Genomic DNA, 25837 nt, shown 5'->3' on the forward strand with positions numbered 1-25837 from the left:
TTTTGGGATGGAGGGAGAGAGGAGGGGTAAAATGGACCTTTCGCATGGTCCGATGGCAAGAGTGGCAAAAATGGTTCCAATATCCTGCAAGCGTAAGGCCTCGTCGTAGCGTAATACTTTCCCTTTCCCCTACCTCGTAACCGGGAAACTGTTTTAATCCCTCGAGGGGATATCTCCTCGTTCTTTACATGTTACTTAAATGGTTATAAAAAGATTAAAAAAATGGGAAGATGTATTAACATGTGATATAACACTCCACAAACATGTAAGTTCAAATTCATCTTGTACATCTCGTAACGAAAAAAACAAATTGAACAGCAGCTAGTTAATGTATATTCAGAGTCAAATTTGTTTTTTTCATTGCGAGATGTAGAAGTTGAATTTTTACTTGCATGTTTGTGGAGTAATATATCACATATTAATACATCTTCTTAAATTTTTTTAATTTTTTTCATAACCATTTGAGTGACACGCAAACAACGAGGGATATCCCCTCGAGGGATCAAAATCCTCTTCCCTTCGTAACCCTATCAAACCGAAGATCCCAGATCCAATCCTCACCAAGATCGATCAAGCTCCTCTTCTGATTGGATCCTCGATTGATCGGTTGCCATGGCCGCCGTCGCCTCCTCGGCCGAGGTCCACGAGGGCACCCGGAGCTGCGTCCTGCTCAACGTCCGCGGCTACAGGGCGGCCCGCCGCGACGCCACCACCGCCACGTCCTACACGAGCAACGGCCATCCCATCGAGGTCAGCTTCCGCGCCGCCCTCCCGCCGGTCCTCTCCGACTTCTACGTCTACTGCCCCGCCCTGCAGCTGCAAGAACCAGCCGATTATCCCTCCATGGTGCCCAAGGCCATCGCCGTCGACGGCGACCTCTTCCTCTTCCGTATCCCGATCGACCGCGTCGGCACCATGTCCCTCACCCACAACGACTACTTCGTCTACATGGCGCGGTCTCCCCCTCACCGCCCGAGACTGGATCTGCTCCCGAACCCGTCGCACGATACCCTGGGAGACAAGGAGATCGCCATACTGAGCTGTGCCGATGGCGGCGAGCAGTACGTGGTGACCGCCCTCAGGACCATCCCCGGCAGTAAAACCATCCACAGGCTGCATCTGTACCGCTCCAAACCGAACGGCGAGCAAGGGAGATGGACTTCGCAGATGGTGTCTGTGGAGGGACCACTGATGAGGGACTTGGTGTGCCCCATCCCTGAGACGGTGCACAGGCAAGTGCACCACGTGACGAGCAAGGTGATCAGGCTGGGAACAGGTGCAAATGGCATGGTAGGGTGGGTGGATATCTGGCGCGGCATCCTCCTCTGCGACGTGCTCCAGGAGAGCCCCAAGCTCCATGACATGCCGCTGCCTCTGCCGGCCAAGAGCAACAGCCACAGGGCCTTCCTCAACACCACCGACCAGTACTGCGGCGACGTCGCCGTCAGCCGAGACAAGAGCTTCATCAAGTACGTCGAGATGGAGATCGTCACGCCCAAGATCGTGAGCGCCACGCCACCAGGTGACTGTGATCCTGACCCGTTCCTCGAATGGCTGCGCCGTCGAGAATGCAAGGACCTGAAACGCACCTTGGTCCATGGCCGCTGGAAGGCCACCACATGGAGGATGCCGATCCCGGTCACCTCATGGGACGATTGGTGCCGCGACTGCGCTGTTGAATCTGCCGAGCTCAGCACTGACAACCCAAAGGCTTATGAGTTGCTGTGTGCTGTGAGCAAAGAAAGTCTTAAAGAGGATGATGATGATAAGGCCATGGAGGCGGCAACGACAACCACGACGAGGTTGCCATTGGGACGCCTGGGCATGGCTTACCCTGCCATGAGCATCGATGACGATGTCATTTACGTGCTGACAAAACCCGTCATGGGGAATGGCAAGGCGGCATTTCTGACTGCTGTTGATGTGAGGAGGAAGAAGGTGCTGGCAGTGGCCAAGCTTGATAGCGCCGTTTTCATGCGTTACTACCTTGCCGTTGGGATCTCCAAACATTTTTTCAGCGCTCCAGGTACTTCGCACCTACTGCTCCCTGTTGCCATTTATGTTTTCTGATAATGATTGAAATTTGCTTGTGTGTTGTGGTGCTAATTAACCTGTAGTTACAGCAAGGTAGTATATGCATCATTACCAGCAATGCTGACTTAATTTAGGAGGATATTGCATTCAGTGCAGCGACTGACATTAGAGGACAGCAAAACTGTTGTAGAAATTTAAGTATTTCATTTTTTTTTGCCTAGTTATATTGTCCAATTGTCTAATAGCCACACATAGAGGTCTCATTTTTGTTAGGTACTTTTGCTATTCAAAAGTATATTAGTGACTAGGTCCAGCATCACTGGAGGTCAAATGTTTGTACATAGGATTCACAGTAAATGGGAAACTAATCTAATCCCTCGAGGGGATGTTTGTACCGAAAATCTGCTTCACAGTAAATCTGCTTCTATGTTTGTACCGAAACCACATGACAGAATGAGAAAGATCAGTATGCTGAAAGTTCAGGTCTCTGATCAGCATAACAGGAGGTCATCTCCTATAATGGAAGACAAATTTTAAGGATGCCACATTTTTCACCATAATATTCTTCTCATCACATAACTCGTACAAGATGGGATATAAGATGCTATGTGGACTATTTGTCAGTCACTTGTATATCTTCCAAAAAATGTGTGGCACCACCAGACATAGAGATCAGATCGCAAATTGTGTACACATTTCACATTACGAACTACATAGCTTTGCATATACTCCATCCGTTTCTAAATATTTGACACCATTGACTTTTTAGCACATGTTTGACCGCTCGTCTTATTCAAAAACTTTTGTGAAATATGTAAAACTATATGTATACATATAAGTATATTTAACAATGAATCGAATGATAGGAAAAAAAATTAATAATTACTTAAATTTTTTGAATAAAACGAGCGATCAAACATATTTAAAAAAGTCAACGGCATCAAATATTTAGAAATGGAGGGAGTATATATTTGGCCGTCGATCAACAACTTTTGCCATAAGCCTAGTTCATCTTCCAATCTGCTTTTTTTTTTTGAAACCTATCTTCCAATCTGCATTGCCATTTACATAACTAGGTAATGATAATTTTCCTGGGATATTTGACCCCATTACCTCTTTTCTTTTTAAAGATTTAGGGCCTGATCCATATGACAGTTCTTGCTTTTGGATGGTCTGACGAATGACCATTCGATGAACATAGCAACCTGGTAACCTTGATTCAGGACGGTAAACTTAATGTTGGTGCGGTGCAATGGTAGAGTACTACCAAGAGTCTGCACTGTGTCTGAAGATAAATCTTAGACTACTTGCCATAGATGGAAAATGAAACTTAATCTGTTCCAAAAGTAAAAATGAAACTTGAACTTTGTTAGAATGCACTGTTGCAGTCTGTGCAGTGGATTCTTGTAGGAACAACCAAACTGTTGTTTTTTTAAGGGAAAATGGCAGGATTACTGCCCATTCATTAAGCAGGAAATGTTTTTCCTTAAAAAACAGTTTGATAATGACCTGTTCTTAGACAAATGCAGCTCCATGTAAGTATTAAAATGCCTTCGGTGGTGGCCAAAAGTTAATTTCTTGTTGTCTCAATGCCACTTCCATTCTCCTGTGATTAATATATCTAAAATTTTGACCAAGGTATAACATCGTTTGCATTCGTCATAAATATTAATATCAGTAAACATGTTGTCAAATCTTATTTCTGCCTCGTTATGCTTCTAATTATATTATATTGTTATTATGCGGTTAATTTAACCATAAAAAAGTAATAATCAAATTGCATTAGATATTAATATCAGTAAACATGTTGTCAAATCTTATTTCTGCCTCGTTATGCTTCTAATTATACTATATTGTTATCATGCGGTTAATTTAACTATAAAAAAGTAATAATCAAATTGCATTAGGACCAAGTTAATTTCAAAACAAGAAGGGAATGAAGCAAGTAATAAGATATTGACCAAACCAATTTCGAAACAAGTAGTTATTATACTGCTGTATTGCTTTGGATTTTGTCTGTCTTATTGTACTTGCCGACGACAACATGAATGCTCTTACCCTTGATCCCAGATAATGCCGTAATTGTTGCTTCTAGGACTTTCTTTAAAAGAAAAAAAATATGAGCTATTTTATTTGGTGTAGGTACAAGAGAATCACTTGGACAAGCTGAAGATCATGGGCAGAAGTCAGCAAGAAGAAGAAGAAGAAGACGTGGAAAGCGGCAAGAGTGATGCTGTCCAGCAGTGAGATGCCAATGGTAGAATATTATCGGCTTGAGTCTGTTGCTTTCATATGGATAATGGATTTGCTACTGCTATGTGCAGTTCTGTAACAAATTCTAGAACCTTATCATCTGGGTACTTTTTTTGTTCTTTTTCCCTTCTTGCAAGCTTCTTGGAGAAAACCTCTACAATAGCTTGGCTATAAATTTCAGTTAACTATGGCTCCCTCTAAGGTTCCATATTTTGTCCTACGGTTTATGAGTCCTTTCCAAAATTGGAATTTTAGAACTTTTTTAATTAAAGTTTATTTATAAACATTAGTTTTTAAATCGCTAAGGATACATTATAAAAGTTCTACTCGTAGTGTTTTTTCTAATAAGCCGTACAACTTATAATCAGCATTAGGTCATAGTGTTTTTTCATGATGGTGTATATGATCATGCTCCCTATAAAAGGAGTTGTTTAAGTTGTCACAAATATTGGAATGCAAACATTTCAGTATGAAGATGCATGCAGCACCGAGTGACACAAGGCATGCACACAACAGGGATTACAACAGTACAACTTAGTGTTAATTATTATAGTTCTAATGAAACTGGTACGTACTTCAGAATTAAATGGGTGTATGTATCTTCTGAATTGAATTGGCCTGATGCGTTGGTTTTGTCCTATGAATTGAGACTGAAGATTCGACTCTGGTTTTTCGTTGAAATGGAATGGAATGGGTTCATGATTCTAGTTGGAAATATATAGTGTGAGTTGAGAAATTCGAACAGTTAAGCGAATCAAACTGGAATGAAAAACTTATATCAGTGTCAGTGCAAGTAAACGGCATGGTTCCATTCCTCTAAGCCGAGATTTTTGCACAACGAAACAAACTTTTGAATGGGCCGGAAGCTAGGCCCATATAAGTAAACAAGCCGGAATTTAGGCCCATAACTCGGCCCATACACATGGATGGGCCATCGTGGTGCATCCAAAACTCGATTTTTTATTAAAATATTTATAAAAAGTAATTTTCATTTTGATCTGCAAATTATTCAAAATAAAAATTACTTTTTATAAATATTTTAATAAAAAATTCTCCAAAACTTGCCGTTGAGAAGCGAGGAGGGCTGCTAGGTTGCTCCGCCGCCGCGTTCTCCGGCGAGGAGTCACCGCCTCCGTCGCCGTCGACCCACCGGACCGACGGGATTGAGGTGGCCGTCGCCGCCAGCGCTGCGGCGCAGATTGCCGCGCCGGAAGCGCGAACGATGGGCTTCGTCGACGGGGCCTCCTCCATCCACTCCGGTGAACACGGCATGCAGCGGCGGCGGCGGCGGCACCGGGTGGACTGGCTCCAACGCGCCGGTACGATGAACCACCACCCTGTACTGTGTTTGTTGATTTGTTCTTCTCATTCGACCTGTTGCGCTATGCGTGCGTGTGCCCTTGGATAGTTCATAGTTGGATACCTGGATGCGGCCTCGATTTGGTGTAGAGCTGCAGTGATAGGTGATAACCCTAACCAATTTGAGATAAGAGATTTCAATGCCAATTCAATTAGAGAGATGAGAACACAATATGTTAATTAGGCCGCAAGTCCATTGATTGATAGTCTCAGTATCATGCTTTAGGAAACAGTAGGAAAATTGCATAAATTAACTGCAAAACAGTAAGAAAAATACAACATCAGTAGGTAAAACTAGCTAGTGGCCGGAACAACAGCACGGCCAATTTTATTACAACCTCAGTACGGGGAAGAACACTGCATAGAGTAACCGCAAGTAGTAGGAATTACTGGAAGATCTCTTTGTACACTATGTTTTTCACCATTCCTTCGCCTGGGCATTCTTTGTCAGCGATCATGATCTTCAGGCCATCTCTGCTTGTGACTCTGGAGACTGCGACATAGAGCTGCCCATGAGTAAAAACTTGCCTAGGCAAATAGAGGCCGACCTTGTTTAAGGTTTGCCCCTGACTCTTGTTTATTGTCATGGCAAAACACACCGAGAGAGGAAATTGCTTTCTGTTTAGCACAAATGGCCATTTTCGTTCGTTTGGTGACATGATGATTTGTGGGATACATACCATATCACCTATGTGTGTTCCGGTTATAATCTCTGCCTCAATAACCCTTTTCCCGAATCGCGTAATTCTCATTCTAGTACCATTACATAGCCCTGCATTTTGATTGATGTTACGAAGAAGCATTACTGGTAGACCAACTTTGAGCTTAAGTTGGTGGTTTGGAATTCCGGGGTGCTTTAAGCTGTTTAGGAACTCTGTAGGATACAACATTTCCATCTCATGGCTGTAAGACATTGATTTGCTCACACTGTCATGGCTAAGGTAGGTTACCTTGTCACCTTGGATTTGGTCCATAATGTACTCATTGAGCTCATTGACATCATCATTCGTTGGACACAATATCGCTCTCTCTTCTAGGTACTTCGGCTTGCAGCAATTGTATTGTAGGCCAGGGTAGGTACTATCGACGATTTGAGCTTTTGGATCATCTCCCTTTTGTAGCAGCAGGTCACTAGGCATACTCACCCAACCCTTTTCATCTAATAAAATTGTGTCACCGTTGCCGATTCGTAGTATCCACTCAGCGAATTCCGCAGTCTTCTGATGTTCTGCTTGATCTTTGGATACAGAATTGAGCCGCATATTTTTTGTCAAATTGAACACCTCGAAATGTTGCCAGAGGTACGAGAATTTGATTGATGCATTTACAGTGTGCTCCCTTCTTCCTTTTGGCACAATGGGGAGGATCTGCCGGAAGTCCCCTCCTAGAACAACTGTCATGCCACCAAAGGGCTTTTGGTAACTATTCTCATTTCTAAACCTCTGTACGTCCCTTAGGCTCTTGTCAAGTGCCTCGAAACAGTTTCTGTTTGCCATTGGAGCTTCATCCCACAGTATTAGTGATGTCTTCATTAATAGATCAGCTATACGCGAGCCTTGTTTGATGAAGCATGTAGATTCATCTGTTAGGTTGATTGGAATATTGAATGCTGAGTGTGCTGTTCTACCTCCTTGAAGCAGAAGTGCAGCAATGCCACTTGATGCAACTGCAATTACTATCTTTCCCTCTGATCTTAACCTTGTTGTGATTGCTTTCCAAAGGTATGTCTTGCCTGTCCCACCATAGCCATCCACAAATATTAGCTTGCCTAGTGATTGGTGTGCCGATTCTATTATTGCATCAAATGCCTTTTTCTGCTCTATGTTTAGAGTGTTTAGTATTTGCAGGTGCTGATGCTTCAACCTCTCTTTGTCATAGTTCATCTCTTCATTTATAAGACTGTTCTCAATTTCACTTAACTTTGCCACATTTGGGGGCTCTATTCCAGTGTATTCCTTAAGTGATTTTCCTGCTTGTCGCATGTTCTTCTCAATTTCTATTAAAGCACATTTCCTTTTATGTGAAGGCGTGAGGCAGGAGGCAGGAAAGTTCAAGAGCCAACTTTGTGTATGCTGAATGTCTTTGGAGAGTTCCTCCCAGATGGATTCCCACAAACTCTTTGGGTCAGTAACCTCACAGTGGCATAAAATAGTTGCGAACAGTTGTTGTAATTCTATCCCAGATGCCCAACAGGATGCTTCCTTAATGCACTCAATCCACTCGTTGTCATCATTTAGAAATCCTAGTGCATGGCATGCTGATTTGTATGATGAGTGCACGAATCCATTGACAGTTCTGATATCTTCAAATGTTGTGCAACCCTTTGCAGTGTTGAGGATAACTCTGAGATAGTACCTTTCTCCACTTGCCGGATGGGCATTGTAGATTCTGCCAATTTTCTTTCTTCCTTTTCGCCTTACCCATTTCTTCACTTTGTTAACCCACGTCCATTTTGTAGGAAATTCTGAATATGTTAATTCTCTGGCATCTTCATGCTTTTTGTTTGTTTCCATCCACTCAGTAAACATAGTGACCCCTGATCTTGGGTGTCTTATGATTTCCTGTAGGTCTGTTGAGTCTGGAAAAATCACTTGTTGCTCATTCTCCACGTGGAAGAATAGCCTCTGAACAGATGGTTCTTGGTAGTGTAGAGGAAATGTGAATATTCGCCAACACGCTTCAGTTGCTGTCATGTAACTACATCCCAGATACCTTTTAATCTCATCGTTATCTTTTGCGGTATCAGTTTCTTCAACAACTGCTGTTGCTTGGTCATCTCCATTGTAGATGCTCTTAAATAGGTATCTGATTGACTTAGACCGGTTAAACCACTCGACATTTATATGTGCTTGGAACTTCACTAGGAGATCTTTGTTGTATGGAACAACAAATCCATTGTTCAAATTGATTCGTCCCTTTTTTATCTGCCTTCCATCATCTCGTCTCTTGTATATTGGGAAGTTGACTTCATCAATGATTGTCTCATCAGAAAAACCTTTTGGGAAGTACCTATCACATTTATGGTCTACCATGCATGGTGACTTTGGGTTTGTCTCTCCACATGGTCCATGCATCATGAAATTCTTGACAGCTTCAAATGTTTCAGGATCCTTGTTGCTGTCAGGAATCTCAGCACATATCATTTTATCAATTTGTGAGGGCTTTAGGCACTTCTCTTTCTTGTCAAGGAATATTAGGATATGGGCATGTGGTAGTCCCTTCTTCTGAAATTCTATTGTGAAGATAACTGCAATTTTTATTCAATACATGTGTTAGCATTTAGGAGTAGCAGTTACTACTTGTAGTAATGAACTATACTCAGGAGTATTGTTTTCTCATCACTTACTTGCTTTAGTCTTTCCAAAATGTTGATTCCTTTTAATATCTGACATTAGCTCCCTTAGTTTTATCATGAATACTCGGACTACAATATCTGGTCGTTCTGATGGTTTCTGGTGCCCAACCTTTTCTAGCATGCACTGGATTTCTGGCCACTTTGGATTACATGTGAATGTTACAAACAAGTCAGGATTTCCAGCCCAACGACATATTGCCATCGCATCTTGGTAGTTTTGCTCTTTGTTTCTAGGACCTCCTGTGAAACTTGCTGGGAGTACTATCCTCCTCCCTAATTTCTCTGTTCTTGTGTCTCCAGTTCTAAGTGCATCCTGTAGCCCACCATAAAGTTCCGTTCTTAGAATTCCTTGATTTTGCCTGATCCAGCTGAGCCTACACTGTTCTATGCATGTATAAGCATCGACCATGAACTGCATGGAGAGATTTCCACACGCTAGTGGTAACATTGATTGGTCTTGACGCTGTTGGAGGCGATATGCATAATATTCACGCATAGTGACACATTTCTTGTCGTACCTTACACCATCCTTTCCGCTGTATTTTATTCCAAGTCTATAGCCATCTTCTCCATAAGGGAAGAGCAACGGGTATTGCATGGCCATGAATTTTGGATGGGTTTCTGATATCCTTTTGGGTCTCATATCTTTGTACTCAAGAACAATGTCGCGTCCATAGCTTTTTTCAGTTGGATCTTTGACTATCAACATAGCAACTTCTGATGTTGATGGCATATTGTTTTGCCTTCCATCTTGATCCCTATTATCAAGTAATCTCAGAGTGTAATTGTGATAGTCATCTTCTTTGAATCTTTCTCTTGCCATTCGGAATGTCTGGGCTAGTGTGTTGTTCTCATCAAGCATTGTTAGTAGGCCGGCGATAGTTTTTTCATCTAATGAGGCATTACGCGTGCCAGATCTTGATGCCTCTATCCTATTCTTGATCTCATTCTCTGTGTCATAGATGTACAATTGTTGGAAGCGAGGCTTGTTGCTACCTTTAGGTAGAAGAGTTCCTATGTGATGGTAATTCTGTCCATTCAGTCGGAAAACATAAGGTCCACGCCCTTTGTTTATTTTTCTGTCAACAGCTCCTCCCATTGATGTAAATGCAAACATGGAATTGTATGATCTAATGTTCTGTTGGTAGTTTTCTGATGTTCCTCCATCTCTTGCCAATAAACTTGAAAGGAAATGTGGCGGTTCTTTTAATGGTGGCAAGGCGACCTTCCCTTGCTTGCAGCAGAGTCCAAAGGATGGCTGGTTTTTTCTTTGACGAGAAAAGGATGGCTGTTTGCTTCTTGTAGATTGTATTTTTTCTCCATGCCACATAAGCGCATGGCAGTGTGGGCACATGCATGTTGGGCCCCCAAAGTTCCATATTTTACTAGCACTTGAAATGCCATCTTTCCTTATTTCATTTTTATTGATTATAGTTCCTTTCCTGCTCCGCTTTAGTGCATTCTGTTCTTTCCTCTTCATTCTCGCTGTTCTGGCTAATTCTTTTGATTGTATTGCTTTCATCATTTGGTTGCATATCATTGTGCTGTTTATAACTGACGATTCCTTGAGTTGCAATAGTTGAATATTGGATTCTGTTCGTCGCGCTTCATTATGGATGTTCTTGCAAATTCCTTTGGGTCCTTGGCAATGTTGGCACATGCATTTTGGCTTAACTAAGTTCAAGGTAACGGTGTTTTTCAAGTCCATATTGCTGATGGGAGTTGGTTCATCTCTTGCTGTTCTTTCAGTTCCATCGGTTCTTGCACGCTTCCTGCCCTGCTTGAGCTGAATGTGGTCTTTCCTCTTCATCTGTGCTGTTCTTGCTAATTCTTTTGAAGACCTTGTTTCCATTGTGTGGTTGTATTTCCTCTTCTCCCCTTGACTTTCTTGTTTCTTCTAATAGATTACTTCAATACCGATCCTTCATTTTATTTATTTTCCGGCCCTTTCTTATCCTCTTGACTATCTTTTTCTCTTCAAGCTGTATACGGTCACTCATTCTCACCACTGACATTATTGTTTAGGTCCCAATGGATCATGCTTTCCTGCACACGTGAAATCTCCTTGGATTGACCAACACAAAATAATGTGCTAAATGTTCGCATGATATATCATTTGGGCTCAAAATAGCACGAGCTTTTGATGAAGTGCATCAACAAATTGAGTCAATTAGCAATACTTTTCTTAAAATGAGTAGATTCTTACATGCCACCACAAAAATCCCCAAATCCTTCTTTATACCATTCCTTGTGTCACTCACAAGTGATGGCAATACAAAGGACTGTAAAAGTGCAGTGGCAAAATTAAACTTTTAAGCATATAGCCAGAAGTTGACTTGCTCGGCAGACCAAGTTAGGTCATGTAGAAGTTAGCAACTGACTGTAAACTAGTGTTTATAGGAATGAATACACTCATGGACCTTCAAATTAGACACTCGTTCTTACCTAATTGAGTGCAACTAATTTTCTTCATTATTGCTTATCTTTCTGCATCTATTGACTTACACGCTCCAATCATTTTGGCCTACTACATTACAAATCCCCGCTAAAACTTTGTGTGGCAACTGGCAATGGATGTGGCTGTCCATCAGAACGTAGCTGTTTATAAGGAGGCATAGACTCAAGTGCTTCTGAAATAATGGAATCTGGAGCAATGTAGACCACTGTATATAGTAGTGTTTTTCGCTTATCTTTTTCCATGAAAGCAAACTAAAGCCGTAAATATTTGATCAAATGGAATCTTTTCATAATGTTGAGAAGGCTATCTTTAAACAGTACTGAAGAAAAATACCTCTAATTGTTCCGATTTGTTTCCTCTGTATGGAGCTGTATTCCGTGAACTTTTGACACTATATGATGGGAAAAGAGAGGAGTAAGGTTATATTCATTGTACAAACAGTATCAGCAGAGCGTAAAAGAGAAGTATTCCTTTACCTGTTAGACTGCTGGTTTCTTCTCCAGATCGAACTGCACACTGTGTCGTTGTTGAGTGTTTGAGCATGGCTATATATTTTCTTGACTGACAAATGAGAGAACTATGGATTGATTTTGGATTTTTCACTGCAGTGGATGCATCGATCGATTCTTCGCCAAGCCCCAGTGAAGGCGGTGGATGATGCAGGACTGAAGGTGTCACAGGCAGAGGGATGTTTATATAATGGAGTCTGGAGCAGCGGTACGTGCCCATTTTACAGTAGCACCGCAACCTTCTCCCTGAACGTGGCGCCCTCTCTTACAAGTGGCCTACATAGCACAGGTGTCTAACAGCAGATGATTCGGTCTCCTTTTTTATTCTGGTCACTCTACCTTTTATAGTGGGGGCAGCGCCTAGACTTTCTTCAGAAAATGGAGTCCTCGAGTCTAGACCATGCTTCACACAGATATGTACACACTCAGTAGTTTACTCACCTCCTTGGATCTTCTCCATCCTATGTCTGTGAGATCCCCACTGCTTCAGCTGTGCGTCAGGTCAAGTCCTGTCCGACCTTTTGATCTGTCTCTAAGATGTATAGGATGTGTTGTTCTAGGTAATTTTTTTTAACTCTCTTGTTTCTGTTGGGAGGTGCCTTTTTTGCTGTACTGTTTTTCGTTTGACAGATTATCAGTACAGGCAGTATTATAGTGGTATACTTTGTCTACTCTACAAAGGGAATAAATCTGAATGTTGGTAAAAATTGTGTCCTTAATATTGCTTGTAGTCAGGATTTTTAAGACAAGAGATATGGGCAAGTTTATCTTTGGATATAATTCAGTTTCCGTAATGAGTTTCTGATCTTCTTGCTGCTTTACCTGTTTTCGATTACGTATACACAGATAGTTCATTTCTGACCACACATATTTGCAACTGTTGAATTCCGACCAGTTTCCTTCAAGGGAGAATTTGAACCATGCCACACAAATTTTGCAAAATTTGTGATATGCCACCCTGCCCCACATGTCATTGACTCATGTGGGTCTTACATGTCATTGAGATACGGGTGGCATATCTCAAATTTTGCAAATATAGGGTGGCATGGTTCCAACAAACCCTTGCTTCAATTGTTAAATCATTCACCACAATGCACTTTCTTCTTGCTTTAGTTGAAGTATTTTTCTCGTAAATCTTGCTGCCCATGCTAATTGTTTTGACTTACTTTCCTGTATTGCCATATGATCCTTTGTTTCCCTGTGTACAATTGGCAATCTGGTGTATTGATCAAAGCGATGTGATGTATAAAAACTACAAAAATGGATCAAATATAAAAATCAAGTGATGAGTAAGAACTAGACTGCAACGTAAAAATGGTATCAAATACAACAATTATGTCTTTGCGGTTGCGGAGCTGCACACCTTGAGCACCTAAAATTGCCTACCAGAAAACTCAGTATTACAACCAGTTTTTTTGGAAGGAGTACAAATCAAAAGGAAGTATATTGCACACACCTTCTTGCTTCTTGTGATAAGAGCCATTGCATCTTTGCTACTTGCACATCTGTTGAATTCTTGAGCAGAGCTTCCAATTTATTGCATCACAAGTGGGCTGTAGTCTGCAGGTGCTTGACTATATGCTGGAAGAAAGCTGAAAAATCTTTGAGCTGTAACAATTTTTGGACCCTTCCATCTTCAGTTAATGCCATGCTCCAGACTGCAAGGTACGTGGAAATTACATCAGTTCAGGTGCTAGAATGCTGCTGTCCGTTGTTCAGCATTCATCAACACCATTGCAACGTCTCTCCCCAAGGTAATTACATTCTTATCCTTGCATTGTTTGCCCTTCTTTCACGGATGATATTAAGGTCACTCAGGATAACTAGGAAATAAAGCCTACTGTTAGCTTCAGGGTAAAAACAAAATGCTGGAACAAAGAAATTTGGGCGTTTTCTACAGCCTCTTTGGGCTATTTCTGCACTTTGAAAGATTCTTCAGCCACTTGGTTCACATGCTGCAACTCTTGATCGTCCATATCCTCTTGAAGCTTAAAGCTTTCTTTTGTGTAGCCTGCATTCCATAGATATGCAAGCATTTCTTCTTGTTATCTCTAACTTGGAGTAACTTATGTTTGATGGAAATCAGGAAGAGGGTTAGAGCAAGTTTGATAGCCTGATTGATGCTCTGTTTTTGTCAAGTCTCAAGTGCAGTCCATTGCTCTTTATCGAGAATCGAGATGCTTGATTTTGCGGAAGACTTGCCTTATTATTCTAATTCCAGGTGTGTCTATAATTCTGTGGCCCCTATTGATAAACAAGACTAAATCATACTCTAGTTTAACGTGCATCTTGGTAGTGATTTTGTACACTTAGGACTTGAAGGTTTTGAAAGGTGCAACTTAGAACATGAATTTTACTGTCCTGAACCGTCAGTGATTTCTTCTGTATTATATCCACACTTGCTATTTGCTAGGCACTGCTCTAGTTATAGTTGCACAGCAGAGTGTCTCAGAGAAAACGAAGTTGTGAGCTATGATATATTCTCTTATGGAAACAGGGAAAAAAGAATCATAAATCATCCCTCCTCTCCTTGATCTTATGCATTGTTCATAAAAAGCATGTCCATTTCAAACGAGACGAAAAAACTTACAGAATGCACAAGAAATATGTCCATATATCACAGTATCACTCTTGAGTCCTCTTGTTCAAATCATCGATGAAAACTCTTGCCAACCAATGATAACTATGAGTGGCCAAAACATGAGTAACATTACCTTAAATATGCTAGATCTTAACACTGGCAATACTCCTGGTCTAACACATAGCACCAACAAAAGCTTAGTAAATTTCTCGGTTATCGAGGGGGAATGGAGGATCCCTACCGAGAGAATCACCACGATGACTGCAGGAGAGGTCTTGGCAGCAACCGGAGTGATCATGATATAAACAGCTATTGCAAAGGCTATTGGCAAGGATCCTACCGCGTTCAGAGACAGCCAGATGGAGATATTGTAGTGCGTGTAGCGCATCGGCAACTCTACCGTTGGTGTCCCGGCGAACACAAGGCTCAGGACGGCCAACGACGAGCAGAAGAAGGCCAGCGTGTTTGCCATCACGAACCCTTGGAATTGCTTCGCTCGAGCTAGAGTTGGCGTTCCTCCGTTGGCGTGGTCATCGGCTATGTAACCCCCTGGCAACGCGAAAGTGGCGCCAAACGCCATCGTCGTGATCAAGACCAAGCCAACGCTGAGAAATTGCGTCGAATTTGACTCCCTCTGTATTTTAATATATGACGCCGTTAACTTTTTTATCAACGTTTAACTATTCGTTTTATTCAAATTTTTTATGCAAATATGAAAATATTTATGTCATGCTTAAAGAACATTTGATGATGAATTAAGTCACACTTAAATAAATAATAATTACATAATTTTTTTTAAATAAGATGAATAATCAAACGTTGAACAAAAAGTCAATGGCGTCATACATTAAAATATAATATAGAGGTAGTACTATTTCTGACCCTTTTTCCTCATTCTCGGCTTCAGATTGGGGTCCGTGTTCTTCCGTACCAGCAGCATCCATCCGAGAAATGCCGCGGGTAGCATTGGCGGCTATCAGTGTTTCCTGTATCAAAATCCGCGAGTTCTGCAGAGAGGAGGTACAAATCTTAGTTTCTCTTATTTTTTCTCAAATTTTACCAAACATGTGAGAACAAAGCATTCAATTTTTGGAATTCGACGTGTTACCAGGAGACAGTAGAGTCCTGTCGGGATAGTGTTAATAGAGAGTTCCAGCGGGGTATGTCCACTACTGTTTGGTAAGTTCAAGTCCACCTGCTTGTTGACGAACAGGCAGGCGAAAATCCACCAATCCCCAGCTTCTACAGCTAGGTGCAGAGCAGTGTTCCCTTCGTTGTCTTGCTTGTTCAAGATCCCTGACAATGCCGGCGTCTGGCAAGCGTGTGCAACAACACTGTACCTCTTCTTCCTGGCCGCGACATGAACGAAGGTCCTCCCATCGGAGTCGCGCAATCCGGCGGAACCGGGGAATATGGTGAGCAAGGCGATGACCGCCGAGAGCCGACCTGCAGCTAGGGGATACAAGTGGGTAGTCCCGTTACCCGCACAAAAACCCATTTGCTAGTTTATTTCTCGTACAGTAGTACAAAATTTAGAAGTAAAAATAAACTAGAAGTGGGATAAGCGGGAAAAAAAAAGCCCGCTTGCATCCTTACCTGCAGCCGAGGCCGCGATGTGGATTGGGAAGGACCCTCTTCTGTCCGGCTGGAATGCTGAGTCTGCATCTGCTTCCAGCAATGTCCTGGTGAGCTCCAGTGGTGGTTCTGATATGTTCAGGAGCGTTGCGATGGCTTTGCCCCTTTTAACGGGGCACTGCGTAGAGGGGAAGCATTCCATGCTTCTCGCCTTCCTGTGAGAGAGAGAAGTGTAGCGGCGTGTTTCCATGTTCATCTCGTTGTTTGGTGAGTTGGTTGTTCCATTCCAGAAGCAATTCTGTCATCTCTGAAAGGTAGTCCACCTAGTCCCATTAGGTGTAATTTAGTACTCCTTCCATTCACAAATATAAGCATTCATAAGAGTTTAAACAGAAATTAATGTTAAGGTCGACACAAATTTCAGCAAAATTTGGATAACAAGAGGGTGGTTGGGCCGGGGCCCGAGGGAGTTGTACTCTATAAATGCTTATATTTGTGGATAAATTTTAAATGTTAGAAATAGTTATATTCATGAACAAGAAATGCAGTGAGATAACATGGATTCCTCTCCCGACTGTGATTCCTTGGCTGCCCTCCCAACTCTTCCCCTCCTAAAAAAAAAACCCTAGCAGCCACCGCCACCTTCCTCGCCGCTAGGACGGCGGCGGCGAGGCCTTCTCCTTCATTTCGTTTGTGGAGATGTTAGCGGCGCAGGTGGCTCATATGGATCTGGCAGGCGGAGCACTGGTGGTGGATGCGAACGGTGCAGGCAGCTAGAGGCTTGCCGGTTGGGCGGCGGCTAGCGGTGAAGAAGTTGGATAGGAGCTAGGCACGTTGGACTCGGCGATTGGCTATGTTGGCAGCCCATTGGAGTTCACGGTATGCGAGGATGGAGTGGCGGCAATGGCTCTCTGGAGAGATAAGCTACGATAGTTCAACAGAGGTTGTAGTTTGCAGCCACGATAGCGTGGTGGCATCGGTTTTTTCATGAGATAAGCTTCAACGGCTCGGCAGATGTGAGGCTCTACGGCAACAATGGTAGGGTAGTGGCAAGCTCATTCACGTTGCGGGGGTGATGGATGTCATGTTATTTGGCATCAATGGTGGTAAGGTGGTGCTCTCTGATGATAATGGAATGGCCGCATGGACTTGTTTGTGATGTGGGGTCATAGGTTGTCCGAGGGACGTGAGACTGGTCGGCGGGCTGAGTGGACTAGTTCCGTCCCATTCCTTTGCTTATGATGAAATGAATGAGCTTTTGTGGTGTATGTAGTGTCATTGAGAAGGTGTGGCAGTAGAAGGGCGGGCTAGCTGTCGCTTTTCCCTATTTTGAAGCATGAAGGAAAAGATTGAGGCTTAGTCTTCTCTTTATCTTCTTTTCTTTTCTTTTCTTTTCAGTTGTTTATTTTTCATTTATCTCAACTTTGAGATTTATGGCATATGCACTTGTGTAACATTTGACTGTGTATATCCACTTTTGGATATATAGATCGAATTTCTATCCATTATCTTTTAAAAAAAAGGATTCATCTCCCTATTCTAGGGTTAGGATATTCACATATGTCAGAGGGTGAACTCCTGGAGCAGGGGACTAAGGGCCCCCCCTTTCAGTTCGACCGGGGGCAGCGGGTTAGAATCGAGGTTCGGTGCCAGGAGTGATGTGGAGGGGGTCGGGCCCCTCAAGAACGATGAGACAAAAGAGGTTTATACAGGTTTGGGCCACTAAGAAGCGTAACACCCTACTCCTGCGTGTGCTTGATTTCTGTGAGAGACACAGTGTACTAGTTGGTTCAATCAGAATGTGTTCGATCGCTCACTCACCAGGCCTGCACCTCCTTTTTATACCTCAAGGGGTTACTACATGGGCCCAAACGGTCTACCTAGAGAAGAAGGAAGACATCCTTTATACATTTATTACACGTCTTATTCCTCTGACAAAGGAAATCATGCCTTCAGCGCTCCAGCATGGCCCTATCAAATCACGGCGGGTGACACGGGGTACGTGTGCGTCATTCCCCATCTACCATCTTAAGACTTTAGGTACCCGTTCCCACTAGGGATTGGATACCCTGATTTAAATTAGAGTAGGAAATTATCTCCGGCTTGCACATGGGGCGAGGGATTTCTTATTATGGTGATGTGACTAGACGGCACCGGCCATACGCCGCTTGACAACGGGCCAGTACACAGGCAGTCAGCGTGGCAGGCGCACTCACCCTGCCACGCTGGTCAATCAAGCTCACTCGGCCTGTCAGCCATTCCCGCATGCCGCATTAAATGCGGTGCAGCACGGCCACAACATCCACCATAAATGTAGTTAGTTGGGTATTGGGCGCGCCCACTTAACCCCCGCACGTTGGTAGGTGCGTGAAGAGGGTCTGGGCGGCCCGACCCCCGGCGGCCCGACCCCCAACTAGGAGAGGATAGCCGCCGCTCCATCCTGGGCCCGACCCCCTTGGGGAAGTGCCACGGGGGTTTGGGGGCGGCCTCCTCCCTGTGTACACGATACCTCCGGGCCCATATCACCGACAACATATATAGCTTAGAGAGTTTGGTTCATTCCTTTTTGTGTTTTGAGGACCTCACCAATCAACAACGTATGACCACAACATATGACAAAATCATTCAACTTTGTCATTCTGCATCTCCAATCTATTCTTATGCACTGAGTGAGCATAACTCAATTGGTTAGATTTCTAGTGGTAAAATCAGCCCATTTAGGTTTAAGTTTTAGACTTATATAAACTATAGCTTTACAATAAGCTTATAGCTTGTAATGAGCTCTATCATTAAACTTGTTCTTATTATTTATACGGTTGAAAGTGCAACATGCATGGAAGTTGTTTACGGATTAGCTCCATGATTTATATAAAAAGATTTAGAGAAAGTCCTTTTCAATTCACGATTTAAATACAAAGACTTGACCTAGACCATATTTGAGTCACTTTGAGTTTTTTTAAAACAACTTTTTTGATTTAAAAATAAACCAATCAAAAAACTTATTTCTAAATCTTAATCTTTGAGCCAAACAATATTGCAAGACCAACCTCTCATAATATGGTAGTGTTGTTTCTCATGCAAGTATTGGCGTGACAAAACATTCATGATGGAAATAAGTTTTTGACATTTATTTTTAAAATTAAATTCAAAAAGAATAAAAATTCTAAATTTGAGAACTAATTAATCTTATAGGCAAAGGGTTAACAGAAGCTTAGATTTATATATATATATATTTTTCAATAATGCTGACGTGGCGTGCTGACTCAGGACCGAATATTCCCGTGACCCCGTGCAGATTGGGCCTTTTTTTGACCGGCCCACGAGGAGCCAAACCCTCGCATTTCCTCCTCCGACTCCGCCGGCCCACTCGCTCACTGCGCCGCCGCTCATCGGCGCGACGCTCCGGCGGCCGGCGCTCGCGGGCTCCGAGCCGGTCGCCGCCTCCCTCTGCTCTCCTCTCCGTCGCCCTCTCCTCCAGGCCGCCCCCTCCGGTGCTCCACCGTCGCCCTCCCTCGCTCCGGCAGCTCACGCTCGGGGGCTGGCCGCCGTCGCCCTCTCCGGCAGGGTTCAGGTATCCTAATCCTCCCTAGGATCAAGGGTTCGCCGATTCCGATTGGTTGTTAAACCCAGCATCCCTTCCGCGTAGAATCCTATGAAAGTTAGGAGATCTATTCGAATGCTTGTACTGTTGTACAGCTGCACCTGCATTGGCCATTGGAGATCGAATGTAATGTGATATACTATTAGACTGACAGCAGCATTTGGTCTCAAGTGGGTTAAAATATGTGAAAGTTAGAGAAAGCCGTTTTTGTTGATATGTAACGTTTCGGGGTAGCATTTGTGCATTATTATGATGATCTGATGGAGTTTAGGCTTATTTTCCAGGGGAAAATTGAGTATTCGCTTCTCTTTTTAGGGCTTCTATTTTTAGGGGACCTTCAGGGTTTGCCCCTATTTTTGTATGAATTGAGGATTCGCACCTGTTTTCGTAAAAGTAGCTACAATAGGCTCATATCTAGGTATTTTCCCCATTTTAGTTTATTTTTTTTCTAAAACTTAAATACATATACGAAAAGACTATTGTGCACTGGTTTTTTCACATAAGGCATCTCTTATATCACTGGCCTCTGGGGAGCACTCTCTTCTGGAGATCACGCCGACAACGGTCGTGCGGGGTGACCACTAGCGTTCCTGCAGGTGCAGCTGTGCGGGTAAGTAGCAAGAGTGCCTGCTGCTGCTGTTCGTGCTGGTCTCTAACTATGCCGGCATCGTAACTGACCATTGCAATACTTATCACTTATGTAGCTACTAGAATTAGTTCTCTTGATGACACATTTGCACTGAAATGATCTTCTTCATTTGTGCTTCATCTTTTTGACAGAATTGCATTTGGTACGATGGAAGAGGGCAGCAACTATTATCTTGTCAGGAAGGGGGAGATGGTAGCTGTTTACAAATCTTTAAATGATTGCCAGGCTCAAATTTGCTCATCGGTATGTGTATTTGTACTAATGTTATTGTGATTGTACATTAAGTTTTCCTGTTTTCATCCATTTTTCTCATTTATAGTGTAAGTTTTTGGTTTTGCTGTTGTGAAATTTTTTTTTTTAAAAAAAGAACACAGTGATCCTACCTGTTGATAAGGTAAAGGATAAGTTGTTTATGCAACTTTGCACTTATCCTTGCTCCCTCAACCTCCTAACACAATTTGCGTATCTTCATGTATCAAAGGGTTAACTTTGTGGTTTGTTTTCTATATTCATTTGAATATTCATTTGTGGTTTGTTTTCTATATTCATTTGAATGGATTGTTTTTCTATCTTGCCATGTCGTTAGCTTAACTGAAGGGAGATGAAACAAGTCAACGTTAGCCCTCTTCACGTTTTCTACTAAAAAACTATCAACATTTTGGTGAATTTTACTTCTATTTTCAAATATCAAGTAAGAATTGCACAACTCCTCTGAAAACTACTTCTCCCACCGTCTGTAATACATTCTGGGATTATAAATACTGTAAATTTCATGCTTCTTTCTTTGTATATGGACAGTAACTCTTGAGATTGCTGATTTGTTTTCAAAAGGTATCTGGTCCTGCTGCAAGTGCCTACAAGGGTAACTCTTGGAGCAGAGAAAAGGAGGAATACCTCTCTTCGCGTGGGTTAAGTAATGCTACATATGTAATCAATGCAGCTGAACTTAGGGAAGATCTATTTGGTACCCTTATCCCCTGTACTTTTCAGGTAATGTGCCAACACACTTATATGTGCCTTTTCCATCTCTGGATGACATGTCGAATCTGACAAAGTTAATATAAGCTCCAATATTGTGTAATGGGATAATTTTTTTTAAAAAAAAAACTAGCTTTGTTTTTTTATTCACTCATGCTTTGTCTTCCTTTGTAGGAGATAACTGTTTCTAGTTCAAATCAATCAGCTCTAAATCATACAGGTGTCCTTAACAATACAAGATATCAGCCTGGGGCACAATCCGTGGATCTGAACTACGTAAGTTTTGCTATTGCAAGCATTCAAGATATCAGTGATAAAACCTCATCCTGCTTTATTACAGGATGCCGTGGGATCTGGTCAAGCCTCAGCTGAGCACTATAGCCAGCGTATTAACCAAGGCTACTCTGTTCGGGGACAAGCATTTAACAGGCTGGTAAGCTAAGTACCATGGTGAGACTGCGAGTGTGCGTATGTATGTGCCTAGCATGCCACTAGACATAACGAGTGAATATGAGGAAAATGAACATTATTTCTAGTTTATACTTTCCCTGGTAGCAACATTTGGCACAGGTGATGATAATGCAAATTAGGTACACACTTCATTTTCAGAGCATGTGATTAAGTGCTTCCTAACCACATGTAAATGCAGGACGGTGGCACCAGTACATACACATTTAAAGTGTATAATGTCCATTCGCGTGAGCACATAATCATGAGTTACCATGTGGCTTCCATCATGCATACACATGCATAAAGAGATTTAATTCTGTTTTTCTTTTTAATTTGAGCAGGGCATCATGTTCATGCTTATTAATATGGTATCACAATGCATATGTATGTTCTGCTGAAATGCATTTGCATGTAGTCATATGTTCCTGACAACCCTTAATAAAGGATACACTGATTCTTCAAGTTATTTTATGTTGATCCTCAAGACACTTGTTATTACTTGGAATAATATGATGGCCTTATATTGCAGGAATCAAGACCTAGTTCTTCCAGCCATTTCTCACCGAATAATCTTGATCAGAGTGGAACTGTTGATGCACAACCTCTCTCGAAACAATATGTAAAGTTTGGTCTTGTTTTGCTGATTAATTTTCTGCATCTACTACAATACTTTTGACTTATCAGATTTCTAAAGCTATAATGCATTCTTAAAAAATGTGCTATTCAAGGTGTTGTGTTAATTAAGTTCGATATTAAACAGAAAAACATATGAATGCTCAATATGCTTTTGTATTGAATGCTCTTAATCACTAGCTTCGTTTTTCTATTGTTTTGACCAGGTAGGCCTACTATCACAAACATGTTCTGCCACTAATTCATTTTTCATTAATTAACTTCTGACATCTTATCTGTAAGGAAATAACAGGTTTTTTATTTTCCAACATGAATAAGTATTACATGATTAGGATAGGAAGTTTCAAGCTTGTAGTACCTGTTGCTTCTTTATAGAAAAGATGCGTTGTGAGTGCATGGCTTTGCCCACTAAGGTTCAAATCTTGATGTCCCCACTTACACACTCAGGCTCACAGATTTACCATGGGCCTCTGCCTGTTGAACTGCGTTAAGGGGTACACGCACAAGTGTGCTGTGCTTGTGTGGTGGTGTTTGTGCATGTGCATCTTCCATGTAATCACAAAAAAATTTATCTCCTGTGTATTCTCCAAAAGAAAAAGGTGTGCTTTGCAGAATCGTTTTGATAAGGCTGTCGTATCAGTAAGACATTCTTTTAAGACTGTTAACTCCTTAATTACTATTCAACTGTGCCTATTTCTTGCATCTCTTTAGGATGCTTTACTGCAGAATCTTTTGTAAATGGATGATGAAATAATAAATTTAATAATCTATGTACTTGAGGCCATTAACCCTTAAAGTTGTTTCAATTGTGCTCAGATCCTGCATGTAAGTTTTCCACTTATTAATCCAACTGTCACATCTACAGGCAAACTGTGGAGCTAGAAATTTATGTTGCCATAGGGTTACCTCCTCACCTCACCTTGCATAGAAGTCATCTACTTGGTCATTAATACATGCTATTTTACTCGTATAAATGTTTTGCACCTTATCTGTTTTTTCAGATGGTATGCTTACTTCACTTCGATGGTGCATCGAAAGGAAATCCAGGAAAAGCGGGTGCTGGGGCTGTGCTTATGACTGAAGATGGGAGAGTGGTATACTTAAGTACTTAATGCACTTCAAAGTTTAATGGTTGGTTTTCACTTTTATTTCATGTGCTTACTTATCCTTGAAGATATCTCGACTTCGCGAGGGTCTTGGTATTGTTACCAATAATGTTGCTGAATACCGGGGCCTGATCTTAGGATTGAGATATGCTATTAGGCATGGTTTCAAGAAAATCATAGTATATGGCGACTCTCAACTAGTCTGTTATCAGGTATATTTTGTTCTTTGCTTCTTCATCACTAATCAAGTCACCTCCTTTTTATGGTTGTCTGCCTGTCCGGCATGTTGGGATTGTCATGCTGCTTGATGTGCTTTCAATTATGAAATAAGAACTAAATGTTCCTAGAAGCAAACATTTAAGATCATGTTTCAAATCAAATCATGAACAAAGCACATATAGAAACTGAAAATGATCTGCCATTCCTCTCTTTGGCATAGTCATGGGCCTCGGACCTCAGCCCAATGCCCATTACAATATAGTAAATTAAGAAAGAATTCATATAAGTATTTTTCATAGAAAGTTTTTCTCATACCGTTATCACATATTCAAACTACATATTTTAGACAAGAGTATCATTTTCTCCGCTAACAGCTTTCTCATATATTTCTCAAATAGGTGAAAGGTACATGGCAAACGAAGAACCAGAACATGATGGAACTGTGCAAGGAAGTGAGAAAGCTCAAAGAAAACTTCGTCTCATTTGAGATCAACCACATTCGACGGGTATTATTTAAACTTCCTTCCTGCATTGCATTTTTACGTTGATGATTTGATATAAGCATGAACAGTGAGACAACATTATTTTGTCTCGTTTTGCATCAGCGGCATCTCATTCTTCCTAGACCTTCACTGCATATCTGATGTTTCTGTACAGAAGTTGTCTCTAGCGTATGCTTGGTTGGGCAAGCTAAAACAACAGCTATATCTCTAAGGCACTGATACTTTTTGGTATTGCTGATTTTCTCCACTTTCTGTTTCTGCATGAAGGAATGGAATGCCGAGGCAGATCGCCAAGCAAACATAGCTATTACTCTTTCCAGTAAGATACATTTACTTGTTCTTTTTCTTTCCAATTCTCATACATGCTTTCATAACCATGAATAAAACCCATACTGCAGGTGGTGTGGTCTCTGAGGAGCGTGGCGATGGCTAGCCTTCTCCGGCTATAACCCTTCTAGATAATGGGAGTAACTAGTATATGTAGTTAACTAATTAGCAGGTGGAGACCTATATGATGGGAGTAACTAATATATGTAGCTAACTAATTAGCAACCAGAGACCTATGTTTTGCATCTTGCTGCTCTGGCCTCTGGGAGTCCAGCTTGCAGTAACCTGTTGAAGATGATCCGTGTGAAGGGTACACCTCGATGATGAACACTTGAGTTACCAGGCCTCATTTTGGAGCACTATGTGAGCTCCAGCTAGTTATTCTTGGTGTAAGCTTCACTACTTGGGCCTTCACATAGGCGTTGCCCAAGTTAGTAGACTGGCAGCGATGAACTGATTGAGTGCGATGATGCAATTGCTAGTTTGCCATGTGTTGGGTTTTGGTTTTGGGGGGCTAAGAACCAAGTTTGGCCTCTTTACCTACGAAAGCATCTGCATGTAAACTGAGCTATAAGCTCCATTTTGTCAGGCTTGTGAATGAAATTGAAAACTCCGCGGATCTTCAAAATGCAAAGGTCTTTTATGTTAGCCTTGTTTGATCCAGAAAATGAAAGAAATGATAACAATAAAAAGAAACCCCCCAATTTGTTGTCTTCCTTAACACTCCCCTTCCATTTCCCATTTTCATTTATATATGATGTTGGTTAGTTTAAAATGAAAGGAGTAAGAACTAGTGACGTGGTGGTATAGTTGTGGGTGCATAACTTCTCACAAAGGGTTCAAATCTTGATGCCCATTAATATTACGCATATGTAGGTAGGCTTCAAAGTTTCAATAGAACTTTAGCGAGATCACGGATATGCCACAGGTTTTCCTGTTTCTTAGAGTATGTGTTAGAGAGCGTATTTGCGAGAATGTGAGTGTGGCATGTGCGTGTATGTCTGCACAAATTTGGAGGGAGTATCTCCTTACATTTCAAAAGCAATAATTCTAGACTCCTTAATCACAAATGCGCATGGGATATTTAACTTCTTGCCACTTTTAAGATATGGCAATTAATTTTTTTGCCACTCGTTGTCTATGTCATGTGTGCCCTCACATATATATGACATGTGGGTCCAGTGACAAATAATTTAGCACCACTCATAAGAGTGGCAAATAGTCAATGGGAAATCCTTTCAAAAACC

At 41.9% G+C, this 25837-nt stretch overlaps 4 protein-coding genes and 1 pseudogene across 5 annotated transcripts; 3 read left to right on the top strand and 2 right to left on the bottom strand.

The window, feature by feature from the left end:
* Positions 1-350: 350 nt before the first annotated feature.
* Positions 351-4507, top strand: LOC4348806 (uncharacterized). The gene is made up of 2 exons (XM_015758471.3): positions 351-2026; positions 4177-4507. Exons 1-2 carry the CDS (start codon positions 613-615, stop codon positions 4263-4265), a joined length of 1503 nt encoding a protein of 500 aa, XP_015613957.1. The 5' UTR covers positions 351-612; the 3' UTR covers positions 4266-4507.
* Positions 4508-5350: 843 nt separating this feature from the next.
* On the top strand, positions 5351-12775 carry LOC107279026 (uncharacterized). The gene is made up of 5 exons (XM_015757962.3): positions 5351-5606; positions 6977-7064; positions 7673-7769; positions 12068-12176; positions 12258-12775. Exons 1-5 carry the CDS (start codon positions 5510-5512, stop codon positions 12263-12265), a joined length of 399 nt encoding a protein of 132 aa, XP_015613448.1. The 5' UTR covers positions 5351-5509; the 3' UTR covers positions 12266-12775.
* Positions 12776-14408: 1633 nt separating this feature from the next.
* LOC136353805 (protein ACCELERATED CELL DEATH 6-like) lies at positions 14409-15204 on the bottom strand (the record flags this gene model as incomplete). The annotated part of the gene is made up of 1 exon (XM_066305042.1): positions 14409-15204. A coding segment is annotated over one exon (591 nt), but the record flags the coding sequence as incomplete, so codon positions are not given.
* An 88-nt stretch (positions 15205-15292) lies between these two features.
* On the bottom strand, positions 15293-16429 carry LOC9266099 (ankyrin repeat-containing protein At2g01680-like; annotated as a pseudogene).
* A 3032-nt stretch (positions 16430-19461) lies between these two features.
* LOC4348807 (uncharacterized) lies at positions 19462-25218 on the top strand. 2 transcript variants are annotated; one of them, XM_015759555.3, is made up of 12 exons: positions 19462-19695; positions 20230-20335; positions 20506-20617; positions 21206-21364; positions 21527-21628; positions 21693-21785; positions 22332-22421; positions 23437-23529; positions 23610-23753; positions 24159-24266; positions 24531-24582; positions 24662-25218. In XM_015759555.3, the coding sequence occupies exons 3-12, from the start codon at positions 20522-20524 to the stop codon at positions 24694-24696; spliced, it is 972 nt and encodes a 323-aa protein (XP_015615041.1). In that variant the 5' UTR covers positions 19462-19695; positions 20230-20335; positions 20506-20521; the 3' UTR covers positions 24697-25218. The 2 variants fall into 2 exon arrangements, with proteins under 2 accessions (XP_015615041.1, XP_015615040.1); XM_015759554.3 differs by lacking the exon at positions 20230-20335.
* Positions 25219-25837: the final 619 nt, after the last annotated feature.

This window comes from Oryza sativa, chromosome 10, assembly GCF_034140825.1.
Source record: "Oryza sativa Japonica Group chromosome 10, ASM3414082v1".
Classification (NCBI taxonomy): Eukaryota; Viridiplantae; Streptophyta; class Magnoliopsida; order Poales; family Poaceae; genus Oryza; species Oryza sativa.

What these genes read in the sequence shown, in the direction of transcription:
- LOC4348807 (XM_015759555.3), top strand. Translation starts at nt 20,522, where the DNA reads ATGGAAGAGGGCAGCAACTATTATCTTGTCAGGAAGGGGGAGATGGTA. An exon ending in TGACTGAAGATGGGAGAGTG is followed by an intron (nt 23,530 to 23,609) that starts GTATACTTAAGT and finishes TTATCCTTGAAG; the next exon opens with ATATCTCGACTTCGCGAGGG. An exon ending in AGATCAACCACATTCGACGG is followed by an intron (nt 24,267 to 24,530) that starts GTATTATTTAAA and finishes TTCTGCATGAAG; the next exon opens with GAATGGAATGCCGAGGCAGA.
- LOC4348806 (XM_015758471.3), top strand. Translation starts at nt 613, where the DNA reads ATGGCCGCCGTCGCCTCCTCGGCCGAGGTCCACGAGGGCACCCGGAGC. An exon ending in ACATTTTTTCAGCGCTCCAG is followed by an intron (nt 2,027 to 4,176) that starts GTACTTCGCACC and finishes TATTTGGTGTAG; the next exon opens with GTACAAGAGAATCACTTGGA.
- LOC107279026 (XM_015757962.3), top strand. Translation starts at nt 5,510, where the DNA reads ATGGGCTTCGTCGACGGGGCCTCCTCCATCCACTCCGGTGAACACGGC. An exon ending in ATGCCACCAAAGGGCTTTTG is followed by an intron (nt 7,065 to 7,672) that starts GTAACTATTCTC and finishes TTTTATGTGAAG; the next exon opens with GCGTGAGGCAGGAGGCAGGA. An exon ending in GATTCCCACAAACTCTTTGG is followed by an intron (nt 7,770 to 12,067) that starts GTCAGTAACCTC and finishes TTTTCACTGCAG; the next exon opens with TGGATGCATCGATCGATTCT.